The sequence below is a fragment of the Monomorium pharaonis genome, chromosome 4 (genome assembly GCF_013373865.1).
Source record: "Monomorium pharaonis isolate MP-MQ-018 chromosome 4, ASM1337386v2, whole genome shotgun sequence".
NCBI classification, from domain to species: domain Eukaryota; kingdom Metazoa; phylum Arthropoda; class Insecta; order Hymenoptera; family Formicidae; genus Monomorium; species Monomorium pharaonis.
The window spans coordinates 16,413,136-16,432,834 of NC_050470.1; the positions used below are offsets into that span (position 1 = coordinate 16,413,136).

General features: G+C 35.7%; 1 protein-coding gene across 4 annotated transcripts in view; it reads right to left on the reverse strand.

Moving 5' to 3' along the window:
* Nucleotides 1–19,699, reverse strand: part of LOC105832134 (protein glass) — a 199,620-nt gene that overhangs the window by 21,544 nt on the left and 158,377 nt on the right. For all 4 annotated transcript variants that reach the window (XM_036285324.1, XM_036285322.1, XM_036285321.1 and 1 more), the window contains exon 7: nucleotides 11,152–11,319. In XM_036285324.1, coding sequence (XP_036141217.1) covers nucleotides 11,152–11,319 — 168 coding nt within the window. The remainder of the gene's footprint in view (nucleotides 1–11,151; nucleotides 11,320–19,699) is intronic.

The following is a 19,699-nucleotide window of genomic DNA, read 5'->3' on the forward strand; positions in this document are numbered from 1 at the left end:
ACTACATGCCGAGTGGGAAGGAACAGCCACAAGCGCGCGTGTGACGAACCGCGAAGTCCTTACCTTTGCCGAAACATACACACATATACACACACGCGCGTGCGCGATGTGCACAATCCGACCAGCATCCTCCACGTGGTGCACATTGAATAACAGTAATGCCGGCGGTAAGCATCATTAAAAAAAAATGTAAGGTTGACTTCGTAACTTGGTCAAAAGAGTGTAAAAAAAATTGTTGAAAAAACGTTGTAAGCAATTTCAGGAATTCGAAGAATGATAAACACGTGGAATATAAATGTTTTATTTTATGAACGTTACTGTTTATTACTGGAAAGCAATCGTACTATAAAATTTTGCTTTAGCGATGTTATTGAATCTTTCTTCACAACAGTACATTAAACTAAATAAAAACCGTAAAATGCGATTTTTTACCATTTCTATTCTATTAATTCCGCATCAAATTAAAAATTAAAATTAAGATTAAATTAAAATTTGACAAATCAAAACAAAATTATATTGGTTTTGTTTTCTCTGATTACATTTTAATTTAATCTCAATTTTAATTTTTAATTTGATGCGGAATTAATAGAATGGAAACTCGAACTATAATAAACTTTATCTTAAATGACGTCGAGAAGATCAAAAGATTATCTTAAATTTTTCAATAAAAATTTCTATTTGCTTATTACACATATTCTTACATCAATATAATCTATTCCTGTTCTTGACAAACACTACTCAAGATCAAATCCATATCTTCATCATGTTTTTCTCTTAATATCCTACAACTCTCTTTCGTCTAAACCTTTTTTTATATCTAAAACCGTTTCCAAGATTTAGAAAATAAGTCAGACTTTAGTGACGCCCTATATAATAATAAAAATTACATTATGCTGATTGTAAACTTTTGGATTTTTTCAACACAGATTTGGAGGTCAAGTCTGTATCTGAAGGAGGGAAAATTTTATGAAAGTATATATTAATCAGTGAAGATAGTGCTGTTTACTTTTCATATTTTTACTTTTTTACACTGAGAGAGAAAATTGCTGGATTTAAATAAATATTTCTTTGATTAGTGCTAATAACATATTTTATAGAAAATCAATAATATTTATTTCAAAGAAGTAATATTTTCTAAATTATAGAAAACTATTACTTGTTTTAAATAAATATTATTAATTTTCTATAAAATATGTTATTAGTATTACTATTCAAAGAAATATTTATTTGAATTTAGTATTTTTTTCTCTCAGTGTAAAAAAAAGTAAAAATATAAAAAATAAGCAGCACTCTCCACTGATTAATATATACTTTCATAAAATTATTAACATATCTAATCACTGTTGCTCACTTTTTACATTTTCCCTCCTTCAGATACAGACTTGACCTCCAAATCTGTGTTGAAAAAATCCAAAAATTTACAATCAGCATAATGTAATTTATTAATTAATGTTGAAGGTATTACCTCCAGGACTAACAGTCGACTAGCCAATTTTATCCAACAATCCTCTAAATCGCAATGATAGCGCAGTAACGCATTATGCAGTAAATTTAACACGATTAGTCCACTGTGTATCCCAATAGACGAATACACAAGTTGTATATGTCCGTTTGCGTACATGTCGATAGACATCTCTAAACTATTGTGAAATGAATTTCCGGGAAAAAATGTGTATATCTAATTATATATAATTATGTATAACTTTGTAGATCTAATTATGTTGTGGATTTTGACCTGATCTAATTAGATCTAATTAGATCTACAAAGTTATACAAAATTATATATAATTAGATATATACATTTTTTCCCGGGCTGAGAGAAAAGTTTTCGGATTTAATAAATTTTATTATTATCGACTAGCGATCGTGCGCGGATCAAAGCGCGATCGATGCGCAAAGCCGCTACCGGCGTCCGCGGCACCCCCGACCACTCACGGTTCGTCACTGTTCGGCGAGACGACTAAGGGTGCGGACCAACGGCCACTAGCGACGTCCTCGAGCATTGTAAGGCCATCACGCTTCGACCACGCGGTAAGGACGGAGCCGACACGGTACCCCCGCATGTCGGGAGATAAGTTAATAGACGCCGTAAGAGAAAATCGCGGCAAGTAAATTTGATAGTATACCCGAGCATACCCGGGGCCTCGCTCGAGAAACTGCTGTCGCAATTGTACGCTGAATTTCAGTACAAAATGGCTGAAGAAATAACGCTCTGAGATTTAAAGTTACATGATGCGCTCAAAAGATGTTACGTTCGAGGGATGCTCTAATTCTCGATTGTCCAGCAGATTAGTTCTACAGGCATGAGCTTCTCAAAGGGCCTAAGGGCGCGGGTAACCTAAGATCTGCGGACGCAAGTGAAGATCTCTTTGTGTTCAGAATGACAATGGTGCTCGCAAGGCTACAATACTATAGTTAGTCCGACAAATCATTCCTGTAGGCAAGAGGTTCTTGGAGAGCCTAAGAACGAGAGCAAGTCCAGATCTGCAGACGAGAAATAGCCTACCGTGCTCGCAAAGCTACAGCTGTAGTTAGTCCGACAGATCAGTCCTGTAGGCGCGAGGTCCTTCCTGTCCTCCTTCGCTCCTTCTTCATTCCATCCTCTTTTTCTTCCCTCAGATTCCAGCCTATCTCCCCGCAACCCTTTCTCTTCTTCACCCCTTCTTCTCTGCCTCCTTCCTCTCTTTCTGATCTTTTTGTAAAACCCCCCTACGTTTCACTTTCTCTTTTGCCTCTCTTTCTTCGGCTTCTCTCCTCTTCTCCTCCTCCTTCCATTTCTGCTCTTCTCTTTGCGTTCTAACTTTACCTCCTGTCTTCCTCTCTTCGTCTTTCTCCAACCTCCTCTTCCTCTTCTCCTCCTCTCTCCTTCCCTTCATCTTCTCTCCTTTGTACCTTTGTCTTCCTCTTTCTTTCCCTAATCTCTCTTTCATCCTCTCTACACCTTCACTCTCTCTTTCACCTCCAACCTTCATGCACCTTCCTCTCACTATTACCATCATCTCTTCCAGATACCTCCTTATGTCTCTCAGCTTTCCCATGACCTTCTCCATTCTATCTTTCTCCATTTACTTGCTCACCCCTTTGCTCTTCTTACTTTCTCTCGTACTCTTCTCTCGCTACACTATTACAAGCCTACCATAACCTTATCTCCTATCATTCGTCCACATAGTCTTCACTCGACCATCGATTTTCTATCGACATATCGCACATACTCTGACTCTCACTTTCATCTATACTGCTGCCATCTTCCGGCCTCGTCTTCCTCCTTGCTCCAACCAACTTACACCGCCCTCTCCCACCAGTCTCCTGCATCGGATCTATACATCAGTCCTCTTCCTTTGCTCACTGGCTCCGTATCCTCCTTCCTTCAATTTCTTCCATGTCATCCCATATCCTTGCCTTCTCTCCTACTGCTTCCTATCCACTTTCCTCCTTGTTCTACAACTTTCCTTTCGTTCTCCTACTTCCCTCCAACCGCCCGATCACTATTATCCATTATCTTATCGATACTTCTTAACTCTTCTCCCTCACACTTTTCTTACATTTAATTCTCACAATCAAAAACCGAAGCCAATCGCCCTTCCTGCCACACCACCGCGGCGCCATGACGAATCCTTGTTACAAAATATACTATTATAATATTACTCACTGTTGATTTTAAATATTTGTACTTAACCCTTCGAGGTCACCCTGGGTGGTTACCACCCATCGCTTAAATTCAACACGTTATATCTTTCCGATTTAAGAAAAATGATACTAGTAACGCCATTTAATTGTAATTCAAGGTTTTATCTATGCTCTTGTACTATTCTGTAACTGAAAGTCGCGTTGGTTTGTTTTTGGCAGTCGTCCAAAGACAAGGTAAGGTGGTAGTCACCCCTGTGTGACCTCCGTGTAAGTTTTTTTGTGTTTTTTAATGGTTCGAATGCTGGTGGCGGCGATGGGAATGCTGCTTGGCGTCGAGCTTCTTGATCGGGTGGTAGTGGCGGCTGCGGCGACGGCGGCCTATCGCCTACGGTGTGAATCAAGGTGGAAGGCAGGAGCCCTTCACACGAGATTTCCTGAAGGAATCCTATCGGGCACCATTTTTGCAATGGGACAGGATAAGAGGCCGGTGATTCGTATCTTCGAAAAAGGATACAGGATAAGCTTCCCCGGGCGCTGAAAGTGGAACGGCTCTAAGGGACCGGTTCCTCGGGACGGGGACGTCTGGTTCACGGACGGCTCCAGAACGAGTGCGGGCTCTGGAGCTGGTCTTTACTGCCAGCGCGACCGGGCAAGAATCGTCGTTCCGCTTGGCGAGCACGCTACGGTTTTCCAGGCGGAGGTGTTAGCCATCATGAGATGTGCTCAGAACCTATTAGAGTCTGATAGGGTGGGAAGGCGCATCCGGATTTGCTCGGACAGTCAGGCGGCGCTTAAGGCACTTGAGGGTCCAAGAATTAACTCGCGACTGGTCTGGGATTGCAAGTGCGTACTGGATGAGTTGGCGGAGAAGAATGATGTTGGCCTAGTATGGATCCCCGGGCATGCAGGGATCAAGGGCAACGAAATGGCGGACTTGCTTGCTAAGGAGGCGGCCGAAACAAGGCTGTTGGGACCTGAGCCGGCTGTTGGGATCTCCTTCTGCCTAGGCAGGGGGAGAATCAGGAACTGGCTCCGGGACCAGCATCTTGAATACTGGAAGAAAGAAACAGAGAGCAAATGCAGACAAGCTAGGGTCATGCTGGGGGAGTGCCCCAGCAGGTACCTGGCCAAGAACATAAGATCTCTAAGTAGGAGGGACGCCAGGCTCGCGACACAACTGCTCACGGGCCATGGCGACCTCAACTACCTGCACAAATTGGGTCGTAGCGATACGCCCAGCTGTAGGTTGTGCGGTGAAGAGAAGGAAACTAGCCTCCACATTCTTGGGAACTGCCCAGCATTGGTCGGACCAAGAACACGCCTGCTGGGCTCAGGTTTTCTGGAACCGAACCAGGTGAGGCAGCTGCCTGTGGGGGATCTGCTCCGCTTCTGAAAGGAAGCGGGGCCCCGCTAGGGTAGCTGATAACGGGAAGGTACAATGGACTCGGTCTGAGTGCCAAAGTGAGCCTCGCAGGAGCACTGCCCCCGTCACCATTATTATTATTATTATTATTAGTGGTTCGAATTTTTGTGTTTTTTGTGATCTAAGAAGTGTAAAAGTATGATATAATACAGATTCTTATGCCTAGAATTTTTTTAAAATCTTTATGTTAATTTATTCTTCGAAAATATGCAGCATAATGGCCTATAATTTACGACAGCAACCGAAGTAAGATACAATTGTTACAAAATAATGATTTCAACAATGTTAATTCGGATGTCGAGGAAAATCATATTCAAAAAATCATATTCAAACGATTCAGAGCAATCTGTGGACGAGATGGACAGTGATCTTGAAAATGTAACGTTAGATTAACGCATTCTAACATTGCGTGCACGCGGTAGACTGCAATCTATTTTGCAAGAAAAAAATGGTTTTGCGTGACATACAAAAAAGTGACGCTCAAGTAAATACTATCGTAACATGACTTTTCTATGAAAATATCTGTTTTTTAGTATACTAAAATACTCGATGTTTAGTATGCAAAATAAATACTCTTTTTGAAAAAATAGTCAAATTTTTTTAACAAAGACATATTTTTTTCCTTGAAGTACAAGACTTGAACAAGAAAAGTCTAAATTTTTAGTTAAAAATATTGAAAATTAAAAAAGTTATGATTTATTTTGTAAAAATAAATCATCTTTTTTTCTAATGTTGGAAAATTAAAAAATTTTTTTAGATACTAACGGTTTTAGATTTTTGCTTAAATAATATCAGAATACTGTTTCCAAACATTCAAGTTTATCCATGAATTTTTTTGTTAGCATATCTTTGACAAATACATAAATACAGCATTTAAAAGATGACGATGGGTGGTAACCACCCAGTGTGACCTCGACGTTAGAAAAAAGAAGTGTGACGTCGAAGCGTTAAAACGTTTCTGAAAAATTTCTGAAAGATTGCATAGGTAATAAAAAATTTAATTACAATAAAATAGTTACTATACAAAAAATTTATCGTATTTTTGTTATTAAATAGTATTTTTATGAGATGTCCTACATTTTTGTCAAAACATTACATTTGTATCGCCGATAAATATTATATAGTGTTTCGAAAAAAATAACAACACCTGATTTAAACTTAATTTTTTATGTATTTCCGTCATGTGACATAATTTTAACTAGCTTCATCAAAAAAATAAAGCAAATTTTTATAATATATTCCACATATTATTTCGCATATATATACAAATCAGCAAAAAAACTAAATTTATATTTATTTATAAAAATATTATTTAACTATACATGTTTTTTCTTTTTGGCATATATTGAACTGATCTATAACAAATATATTAGAATGTTGAATAAGTTCTCGCTGTTTTTTCGAAAATTAATGCGTTATTTAAAAAAACCTGTCACTGAAGGTATTGTCTATCGCTAGCCATTACTTTTTCCCATCATTCTGGCAGCATTTGAATTCCACGTCGGAAAAACGACACGTCTTTTGAAGCTATCCAAAAGTCGACCCATTTTTTGGCATTTTCATAAAAATGGAAGTGCTGCCAGGCCATGTGCCATCGATCGGAACAAGGATCGTAGTCGGAAGGCGCAAATTTCGGTGAATACGGCGGATAGGGTAGGCGTTACCATTTAACCGTTTCCAAGTTTTCACAGGTTTTGCAACATTTGGCCGAGCGTTATCATGCTGCAAAATTACTTTGTCGTGTCTCTGCTTGTATAGCGGCTGTTTTTCCTTCAATGCCCGACTCAAACGCATCAATTGTAGTCGATAGCGATCTCCCGTAATGATTTCATTCGGTTTGAGCAGCTCATAATAAATTACACCCAGCTGATCCCACCAAATGCAGAGCAAAAGCTTGGAACCATGGATATTCGGCTTTGCCGACGATGTTGATGCATGGTCGGGCTTAGACCACGGTTTTCTACGTTTAGGGTTATCGTTGTGTATCTACTTTTTATCACCAGTCACGATACGATGCAAGAATCCTTTTCTTTTCTACCGTTGAAGTAACTGTTTACACGTGAAAAGACGCCGTTCAACGTCTCTTGGCTTCAACTGGTACGGCACCCAATGACTTTGCTTTTGAATTATTCCTAATGCTTTTAAACGTTTCGAAACTGTTGTGTGATCAACTCCTAATGATTCTGCAAATTCAGCTAGCGTATAACATGAGTCTTCATGAAGTAATGCCTCCAATTCTTTGTCTTTAAACTTTTTCGGTGTGCCAGAGCAATCTTTATCTTCAATATCAAAATCATTATTTTTGAAGCGTCTAAACCAATCTCTGCATGTTGTTTCCGACAAAGCCGTAAGGCTCAACAAGAATTCTGTATGCTTCAGCTGCAGATTTTTTTTACCAAAGTAGTGAAGTAAAATTCCTCGTAAATACTCTTCTTTTTGGCACGAAAGACATGTTTAACACTATGAAAAACAAAGTTGTTTACACTTCGGCGAAATGACATACATTGAATTTCAAGGTTGTTTATAGTACTTCTATGTACATGCGTCACCGTCTTCAACTACGCGCAAGTAGTTCTAATAACGCTATCAGTTGGAAAACAGCAAGAACTTATTCAACTTCCTAATCCACTCGGCATGTAATGTTTCTAAAATATTTTATTTGAAATGTTACACTGTATACAGCAATATAACAGAAATATTTCACGACTATTTTTGCAACACTTCTGCAATGTTTCAATGTCCGCGATCATTTCAAGTGCAATCTTTTTGAAAGATTTTAGTAATATTTTGATACTATTACTGAAATATTTCTGAAACATATCTATGCAGATAGCAGAAACATTTCAGAAAATATCTTGAATACATTTTATCCAAGAAATTGCAGATACACTTAAAAAATATTATTGTAATATAATAATAATTAAAACAGATGAAATTATTAAATGTAAAGATAAAAATGAAATTGCCTATATTGGTTTATAGCGGGTTTTGATATTGAATAATTTGTGTAATTTTTACTATTTCTTATGAACTATGTCGCATTCTTGTCATATTTAGTGACTGTTTCAAGACCGATAAAATGCGCACAGTTCATATATATGAGTTAGAAACAATAAAAATTATACCAAAATTTTTTAGTACCAAAATCTGTTATAGATCAATATAGGCGATCTTATTTGTATATTTATTTTGGACAGTTTTATCGGTCCTATTTCTCAATTATTATTATTGTATTACAATAATATTTTTTAAATGTAAGCAATCTTATTTTTATGTAATACAATAGTTTTAAAATATATTTTAAAAATGTTTAATACATTGATTATGTTAATAAAGGTTTACTTTAATAAAGGTTTATAGATTTGCATCATTATAAAAATTTGTAACAGAACACTTCCATTTTGTCATAATTTTTTAAAACTTTATTTTGTTTTAGTAACATTAAAAAAAGATATTCATTTTATAACATTACAAAAAAGTAATATATCGTAAAAAGAGACTTGTTGCATGAGAAAATAAAAAAAAAATAAATAAATATTTAGAGTGAATGCTCTAAGGTGTACAATAGATAGAAAGATAGAAAGGATTGAAGTAAAAGTCTCATATTATTTTGCAATGTTGCAATAGTAATCAAGATATCAATTTTTTTAACTTATATAAATGAGAACGCATCGAGGAAATTATAAGCGTTGAAAAGGTAATATCTCAGTAATTATTGCAATAAAGTATTAAATATTTATAAAGTATTAAATAAAATAATATGTGCACATTAAAATAAGGTTTTTTTTATTGTTTATTTCATGTATACTTTAATGTTATCATTATTAACTATATAATTATATAGAGAATATGTTTTTATGTCAATTTTAAACATTCAGAAATGTTTTTGAATCATTATATTTGCAATATTTCTTGTGCAGTATTGCAGAAATTCATTTTCAGCAATTTAAATTTTTATTGTCTACACAATCCTTCAGAAATTTTTTAGAAATACTTTAAATGCAATGTTACGTTTGATATTTTGCAGAAATATTCATTGTGTAAGAAATATTAATATTACTTTATAATTTTCCAGAAATATTTTTGAAATAATGCATTTGTCACATTTCTTTCGTAATATTACAGATCCATACAAATATGAAAGCAAACTTTTTTATTTTCTCTCAAAGATTTCAAAAATATTGCATTTGCATTATTATAAAAATATGGTGTAGATTTATTTTTAAAATATTTCACATGCAAAGTTACAATTAAAATATTAACGAAATTTTTATGTACCATTTTCAAATATTACAATATTTCAACAACATTACTTGCCAAGTGGGAATATATTCGTAAACATCAAGTGTTTATGGATAACAAAGTATTAGTTTGTGTATGATCTTCGAGTTCAACGTCGATGACAATTGGATGAGTGATCGTTTTTTCGATTGTAAAAGTTGAGCAATGCTATAAGAGATGTAACCATCCACACGGCATGTAACATTGCTGAAATATTGTAACGTTCGGAAATGGTATAGAAATATTTCATTAACATTTTAATCTATACATGTTTGATCTTTCTGACATTTTTTGAACTGATCTATAACAAATATGTTTCCGTAAAAATAAAGTATTCATCATAGATTATCACGAAATGTTAGTCCGCGTACGATCTTTGAGGTCAAGCAACGGCGGCTAACAATTGGATGGGTGACCGTTTTTCCGATTGTAAAAATTAAACTATTTATAATAGATGTAACTATGGTTCGGGTGGTCGCGATATGTAAGGTACCATTGCGGTGGAAAATTTGTGCAATGTGGGTATAAGTTAGACGAAACATGTACCCGAAATATTTTCTAAAATGTTTCTGGAATATTTTACATTGACATGTTCCAGAAAATTTTAGAAATATTATCAAAATATTACAGAAATTTTTCAGCAAGATTGCATTTGAAATGATCACGGACATTGAAACATTGCAGAAATGTTGCAGAAACAGTGAAATATTTTTGTGATATTGCTGTAGAAGTGTAATATTTCAAATAAAAGGTTTTAGAAATATTATATGCCAAGTGGGTATGATTTGGATGATCGCGGTTTGTGTAATGCACCATTGCGGTGAAAGATTTTTGCAATATGGATGCAAGCTGAATGAGACATGTATGTACCCAAAACGTCTTCTAAAATGTTTCCGTAATATTTTACATAGTTATATTTCAGAAATATTACCGGAATATTGCTGAAATCTTTCAGCGAAGTTGCATTTGACATGGTCGCGGACATTGAAGCGTTACACAAATGTTGCAGAAATGGTTGTCAAAATATTTTCGTAACATTGTTGTAATATTAAAAGTGTAATATTAAAAATAAAATGTTTTAGAAATATTATATGCCAAATGGAGAGGATGTCAAACATTTTTGCAATATTTATAGAATATTGGAAATACATGACGTCAAAATAATATTGTAATTATGTAATATTCTTTATAGAATATTACAATTACAATATTCCTAAAATATTTCTATAAAGTTTGTAATATGTTGTAAAATTGTATGTAATATTCTTGAAATCTTTTAGCAATGTCTTATATTGTAAACAAGTGAACTTTTAATAATAATTTTGTTATAAATATATATAACATAGCAAAGTTGAGATATGAGGCTTTTATATAAAACATTTTTTGATATTTTGTTTTGTTTATGATATAGTCTCCCCCCTCCTTACATTTGTGCCAAGTTTTATTAAAATCTGAATTCATGTTAGTGAGCTTCTCTTATTAATTAGTGCCTTAATATTGTACTGTTTCACACCAAAAATTGAAATTCAGCACAGTAGCAGTATTGTTTCATTTAGCTTCAGTTTATAATTTTGCGTGAAACCTGTACAAACATGTTGTAGCTACTGAAGGAGTGACAATCGTAGTTATTATTGCATTGCTATCCCCTACTTACTCTACTTACATGTGTCGAGTGCATAGGGAAGAGATAGTTTGTGTTATTGTGGGGTTTCATTTACATAATTTAAATAAATAATATCCTTCTCCCATCTAGGCCTCCAAACTTAAAGATTAATAATTTCTTTTGCTTAAAACTTTGAAAAATATATTCATGTACAAACCTATAAGGTCGTTCACCCGAGTGCGTCCTCATATGTGTAGTTACTGAGCTGCTTTGCGAAAATCTCCTGTCACACACCGGACACCGGAAAGGTTTTTCACCAGAATGTGTCCTTGCATGTGCGGTTAGATTCGCTGCCTGACTAAATGCTTTCGAGCACGCATGACACCTTTTCAAAGAAAAATAAATTTCAATATTAGTTAATAAAATAATAACACAATTAATTAAATTATTGTATTTAAATTAAAATTATATTTTTTTATAAAAAAAAAAGAATTAAAATAGGAAATAATAATTTAAAAATTTTGTTTTTAAGATTTTTATGTAAGGTTTGAGCAGTCGATTATAAATTTTACAGAAAAATCACTTTATTTAAAATTAAAAAAAGAGAGTTAAATAAAAATGGAAAAAATAGAAATAAAGAATTACAGAAAATTTTATCATTCTTCGTGTTTAATATTCTTTTTCTTGAAGTTATTTATATAATCTATATGAAAAAGTATTATTATACTTGCAAAAAAGATATTTGAAAATTATTTGAATTCAATATTCTATACATTAATTTTAATAGCTTTTTTAAATTCAATAGTGTATATATATTTTTATAAAAAAGTCGAATATTTCTTGTTACAAATGCGTGGAAAGTCATCTATTACGCGTTTCGTTTTGGGAAATAAAATTGTTATTTTCACGAACAATTATCTCACACAGATAATTTATTGTTTCACCATTTTTGTGCTGCCAATAAATGGCACGAGCAGTGAAATAACATTATCGTATCAATCTTACTCTTGTTATTACACTCGCATGCACATCTTACGGCATACGATAACGTATACAAAGTCTTGCCAGATTACCGACACTTTGCCGCTTTCACACATTTAACCTAATCTCAGCTAACTTGTCAATTTGTTTTCTCCAAAAAAGGTATGCAACGTCTTTCTACGCACTTGTAACAAAAAAATAACATGCAACTAATGTCATTTGGCTATTGTTCACGTATGCGGATGAATTTGTCTTTGACTTGTGTATCTACCCCAATAAAACAGTACGTAATATCCACGTTAATGCTACGTGGATCGACATCGTAAAAATTCGTGAATATTTGAGTGGACATCCACTCAAAAACGGTACTAGAATCTATATGGATAGATTCAACGTAGGAACCACTTAAAAATTTTACAAACTTTAGAAATATCCTCATAATATACACGCACTCTCTAAATTTCTTAGAGTGAAACGTGTCTCCAAAAGAATGGAATTTTACTCCAATCCCGACAGGAAGATTTTGCAAACATTACACAATAATGGCATTAAAGATTGTGCTAAGATGATTCACCATAACGCAACAGTTTTGTCAGAATATAATTCTTAAATAATATTTGTTAAAGATTAGACAAATATTGAAACATAAATATTTTGCAATTATTTTAGCATTTAAAATTATCATATTGTAATCTTCAATATTTTCACAATATAATACAGCAATAATAATGTGCAATATTTACAGCATTTAATCTTCAATATTTAATTCAAAATTAATATCAAAAAGTATTACAATAAATGTAACCAATTTCGCTATACTATACATTTAATAAAGATTAAAAAAGAGGCACTTTGTCTGACAGATTAGTTGCGTCCGTTGGAGAGTTAAGTATCTCATTAATAGTAATAGCGGTCAGAAACTCTTAAATCATTCCTACATTATAATGCACAAATATTGAAACATGCAATATTACACATTCCATGTTTCAATATTTTTCTCAATTATTGCACAATTTATTTGTAAATTTAATTTTGAAAATGTGCTGTTAAGATGATTCACGATATCGCTATTGTTATGCCTACATATCATTTCAAAATTTAATTACGCAAACATTTATTAATGTTTTATAAAAGGTTAATGTTTCTACACCTATTTTATCGACTATGCCCTCATAATGACGGATTATAAATCTTTTACAATTTTTTTATCATACAATTTTATAAATCTTTTCCTATTGGGGAAACGATAGTGAAATACGGTCACTCGAAATGGAGTGACACTCACTTCTTATAAGAATGAATTTTTCACTCAATAAGTGATCTCTTTGACTGGAGTGAAGGTTTCCTTGTAGCGAGTCGTTTACCAAATTAAAATGAGTAAATCACAAAAGTATTATGTGGCGGTCCTCTTCTACGTCGGGTAGGAGTTAATTATTGCTTGTCTTAATCGTGCTGCGAGTGGTCCTTATATAGCGCGTTGGGTGCACCTTACTCCCGACACAGTTAGTCGACGGCGCCGTGCACTAACTGGCAGACGAGCGCGAAGCGTTTCTCGAAATATCCATGTAATTCCCTATAAATACTTCCAGGGTTGGGAACGTTACCTTAAAAAAGTAACGCGTTACCGTTACCGTTACTTTTTGTAAAAAGTTATTTGTTACCATTACTCGTAGCTCGGGTGGCACTCACTTGGTTCAAATGGACATGGTGCATTTGGACACGGTTCAAATGGACATGGTGCATTTGGACACGGTGCTTTTGGATACGATATCTTGCGCACGGTTCAAATGGCCACGGTGCATTTGCATACGGTGCATTTGCACACTGCGCATTTGGGCACAAAAGAAATTTTATTAAAAATGTACACCAGTTATATGTACACGTAAAATTTGATGACCGGATAATTGCACACGAAGAAAGTGCTAGCAGTGACTATCGGAATGCAGCCTAAGATATAAGGTAGAGAATATTTTTTAAACATATATTTAAAATATATTATAAAATATGAAACTAAATATTTTATAATTGCATCTATTGCAAGTAACCTATAATTTAGCAGATAGGTTATACATTGTATGTATTTGCGTATTGAAGACGACTATCTAGAGTCTTTGTTAAATCTCAAAATAAAAGGTTTATGCATCGTATCAACAGGATATTTCAACAGGGCATTCTCATGTAACATTGACTCCCATCGCCCTATATCGGAATATTTTTATCCAATCAAGAATAATGCGCGCGACCAGCACGCAATCTATTGAACAGCTATAAAAGATAATAGAGAACTAAAGTAACGAGAAAAGTAACGGCTGAATTCGTTACCGTTACTGTAAAAATGTAACGACGTTACCGTTACCGTTACAGACATAAAAAAGTAACGATTATTACCGAAAAAAAGTAACGAAAACGATAACGGCGTTACAAGTAACGTGTTACTTCCCAACCCTGAATATTTTTTAATAGATATATCCACAGAAAATTTAGATATTTCAAAGATAAAAGAATTCGATGCAATAATGAAAAAAGAACATTGCATCCACGTGGATAACTTGTGGTAAAATCGGCATCCAAATAATCCATTTAAATCACATGGATTCCATGTGGATGTCAGGTAACTCTTTTATTGGGATATTCCCGCACTCGTAGATAACAACCGATTTTTCTCACTTGTTGCACAATAATACAATATATAATAACTAGTTACATTTTGATCAATGCTTGTTTTTAATAAATCTTTTTTTAATTTTAATTGTGTTTGATAAAGTCAGCTATTTTAGTCGTTATTTGTGATAAAATAATAGTTTTTTCAAGATGAAAAAATCAATTCGTAATTTATTCATTCTAAAAAGACAATGTTTTAATTTAATTTTGTGTAAAAAGGAAAAATTCAAAGATCAAGAGCAGAATATATTTATAAAAGTTTCAATATTAGTTGGCTCTTTTATTCATTTATTCACATATCTTATCTATTTCAATGATTTATTAAGTTCTATTAAGCCAGCAGGATCAAATCAGTAAAATCAAATCTGATCTATTGGATTATTTAACACTTATTTTGCATTAATTTGCACCACTAATAAAAATTTTGTACTCCGTGCCGTATTGAGATAAATCGTCGTGCTGCTAGCTTAATGTTCAGCTAGCAGGATAATAAGAAAAAAGAAAAAAGAAAGAAAAACGAATACAGAAATTTTAAAAAACTGAATTTACACTAATTTGCACCATCCAAAAAAACTGAATATATTAATCTATTTTGAGCTGAACAACCACAAAATGAATTCAGTCATTTTAAGCACAAGAATGAAATACCCTTCCCCGTGAGCCGAATTAATCGGTACTTGTACACATAACTTGGCATAATTTGCACCGCAAAAATATCAAGTTTCAAATTTTGTACCCCCGGCGTTTGTTCGGAAACTGTCCTCGCCCTCTGTACGTCTCAGGAGTAAAGTACCCTTCGCCATCAGCCGAATAAGTCGCTACTTGTACATATAACTTGGCATAATTTGCACCGCAAAAATATCAAGTTTCAGATTTCGTACCCCCCCCCCTTGTTCGTTCGGAAACTACCCTCGCCTCCCGAACGTCTCAAGAGTAAAGTACTCTTCCCCATAAGCCGAATCAGTCGCTACTTGTACACATAACTTGGCATACCCACCCCCCTCCCCGTAATTTTTCTTAACTCTAATCCACCAATTTTACGTCGCTATTTGGTTAATGTGAAAACATTGGAAACGAACAGCGTGGAAAGTCGCAAACCTATGTGGTACAGTACAAGCATGGACGTCGTTTACTTTATGTTCAAATTTATTAATATTACAGTAAAAGTGCTGAATGGGTTTGCTTCGTGTAAAAAGTCAATAAAAGGACAAAAACCAAAAAAAATGCTGAGCTCAAGGATATTCAATTTTTCAGTTGTATTTGATTAAACGACGTCCACGCTTGTATTGTACCACATGGGTTTGCGACTTTCCACGTTTCCAATGTTTCCAATGTTTTCACATTAACCAAATAGCGATGTAAAATTGGTGGGTTAGAGTTAGAAAAAATTACGGGGACGGAGCCCCTCCCCCGCCCACGCATTTTCTAAGAATATATTCTCTTTCCACACAAAATTTTGTGTGACATAGTTATTTCTCGACAAAGTACTTTTGCGCATTTCTGTATAGGGCATCCTTACCGACGGAGTGGGTGCGGGAGGTGGAGGAGAAGGCCGAAGGCCCCTCCACTTGCACCTCCCTGTGTCTGTGTGTGTGTGTGTGTGTGTGTGTGTGTGTGTGTGTGTGTGTGTGTTCTATTTTACATAGATATTTTTCACACTTCTTTTGTTAATAACTCTTTAACAAACAATGACCGACGATTAAGTTATAAACAAAAGTTACTCAGGGTCATGTCCCTGATAACATATGTGAAGGACATTGAAATCGGGGGTGGCTCTATATACGTGAATAATTACCTTACTTATTAATATATTGAAGTATACCAAATACATTATGATAGAAGCAAATTATTTTAAAAAATAAAATAAAACTGAGATATTATTTTAATTTGTATTTTATTATGCTTTCAATGGTTGTTTATTCAAAGTCAATTTTTAGTGACCTTTTTATCTTTTGTATAAATTATTTTTGCAATACTTTATAAATTATCTGCTTCTATTAATATTATATAATTGCAGTATGTAATTTAAATTTATTGAAATAAAATGTATCTCAAGAGTTAAGAGACACGGTAGTGTCTTGCGCCAAGTGAACGCACAGCCGTGTATCTTTACGCGAGAGGACGACTTGCGAGCACTAAGATTATCAGATTTTAATAGCTGTCAAACCGATTATGTTCTAACTAGACTTAATTAAAAGCTTAGGTTTGATTTATATAAGAAAATATTTTCATTTCTTTTTTACGTGCTCTACAAGTAGAGATATCACAACGCAACCAAAATATAAGTTTTTCATTTAAAATACGTCATCGTCCTAAGAAATCTTGTCGAGTACATGAATTCAACACTAGAGAGCTTTATGATTTACCCATGACAATCTCCTATAAAATTTATATTGTATATTGATATGATGATAAATCTCTGTCATTCGCTTTGGGAGAGTAAAAAATAAATAAATATCAAGTAAGTATATCTGTAAATTGTATGATTAATAATAATAATCCATTATAAGAAAGTCAGGTGTAAACCTAAGAAGTGCACGTTTTACCATTGCTTTTCCGAGTACGTGATTGACGGTCGAGCCCGCGACGGCCGCGACGAGTTTCATGGCGATGATGTGACGCGCGTGAGGTTAGTGGTGAATTAGTTTTGCGTTTCTGTATAAGTATTATATCGTGAAGGAAATACAGCTGTGCCGAATTTAAAAATTGGTATAACGTACTATGCGTTCTATAATCAGATAAGCATATTACGTAAAATTTTCTTTTTTTTAGGAAATAAGTATTCTCAGGTAAGTTAATATTCTATGTTATGTATTATTTTTAGTTATTATTTTTTAAAAAAAGGAAGAAACACTTTACTTGAAGTTGAATACGGGGAGAATAGATTGGACGAGTAGGGGGGGGGGAGGAAGAGAAAAAGAAAGAGAAAGAGAGAGAGAGAGAGAGAGAGAGAGGAAATAAGGAGGAATATCAGGTAATAACAAAATATGGAATAACATTGTTAATAATGTTTATATGTATGTATTCTTATATGTACTGTGACGTGACATTTGCTGCAGTTTGTTACAAGAGTCGCGAGAACCCGACCGCGTTTTCATTACACGGGTCCTGTGTTCTCCCGCTCAAGAGTAGGCGCGAGAGCATGACGCATTTTATTTTGTCCATGTGCCGCCTTGTGTGCCGTTTTCTGTTTAAACTGAATATATCAAGCATCAGATTAAGAGTGCGGTGAGAGTCGGCGACCGCAAGAAGTCAAACTATCATTTAGACGCCTTGTCCCGCCGAAAGACATATTACGACGTAGCTGTCCCTCGGGAACCGCCAGGTCCGAAGGGGCTACGCCCAATTAAACGGTAACCTCTATTAATGTTAATGAGTAACGCTCTTTCCACGAAATCGGTAGTTTACGAAAACGGTATCTCCCCAATGGAACTTGAAAAAGTTCTCCCCAACAATATCGGTAACTCGCGAAAACGATATCTCCCAAGATTCTCTCAACGGTATCAGTAACTCGCGAAAGCGGTATCTCCAAAAGCGGTATCGCTCGAGAATGCTCTCTCCACGATATCGGTAACTTGCGTATACGGTATCTTCACAATGCTATATATTTTGGGCGCCAGGCGCAAATTTCCGCGCCACACAATAATTAACGATAATTCGGTAGCCAAAGAGAAAGCGTTACTTATTCCGGTAGCTTTTTTACTCTAGGCGGTAGAGGGGCGTAGTTCTAAGATAAATGGGAGGTATGGAGATTTCGGATCCAGGCAGGTCGCAGAATAGAATCGGTAAACAATTTTCAAATAAATAACCAGGATCAAAATATATTTCTTGAGTGATTAAAGAATACGATAACAAACAGAAATAATTGACATTACTCAACTTATCGGAACACAATAGATCCACAGATATACGCGATGGAGACGAAAACAAGAATTTAAAAACAGCAAAAATGCGGAAACTTTAAAAAATCTACTATACGAGGCGAGAGGCCGACGAGGCTCTCCGCTCGAACAACAACAAATATAATACTTTACGAAAACAGTATTCGCGATAACAATAACTCTACTATTAACTAAAGATGACTGTCGGTGCCGACTTTGTCCGAGAGGGACGTACTTAACTAATCGATATTTGGGGCCGGTCGGTCCAATCTCTCGTGCGGCAACGAGACTCTACTCTTTAATTCGAGTGTCTCAAACGCAAAAGCAAACAAAAAAATAGTAGCGAATTCCGAATTACCGGTAACACGACAAGAAACAGTATTCTTCATCCGGACCCGCACGAGAGTCGATCGCCTTAAACGAATCTTACGCAATTCCTGAGGGCTGCCGAGTGATGGCCTTACAACACAAGAAATCCTGGTCCATCAGAGTCGATAACAAAAGGGCTGGTCCTCGTCGATACGCTTCGGTACGCAGCTCACCGAACAGTGCGGAACCCCGATCTCACGTCGGCCAGCTCGAGCCGTCTGCAGGCGTGTGCGCGCTTCGATTTTCGGTAGGTAGATCCGCACGCCTCGCAGGATCCTCGATCCACCGCAGCACCGCTTCATCCCTCGGAATTTTCCGGAATCAGCGCGTGTCGCTTTTTCAAATGCGAGATCTCTCGTGCCCTGCCGCTTCGGTTGGTCCGGCTGGCCAGGCCGCGACCGAACCGATTTTGGTGGCGGGCGATTGGCATTGATACGGTCGCTCCCCCGGTCTGCAGCCCGGTGGCGTGCCCTTGGCGTGACTCCTCCAGAGGATCGTCTTGCAGTAACGCTGTATCCTAGCGGAATCGGTAACCTCGTAGCTCAGGGACGGCAACGCGCAGCGGGGCCCGACGCACGGCTTGGCGGGGAACTCTTGGCAAGATGTCCCGTCCATTCCCGGTAGATCGCGCCGAAACTCCCACGACGGCTGCTCCTCTTCCGTTGTTGCAACACTCAGATACAGCCCTCACTCGGCGCCTTATTTCTAGTAAAGCTTAACAAAATAAGATGAGAAAACGGTAATGTGAAAATAAAAGAAAAGGACAAGGTCGCTTCCCCCTCGGCTTGGCGAAGAGTAGTCCCTGATCACCTCCTCGGTCGGACTTACGCCCTTGTAACGAGCGCAATTGGACGCGCCACGTCACAATAGTTA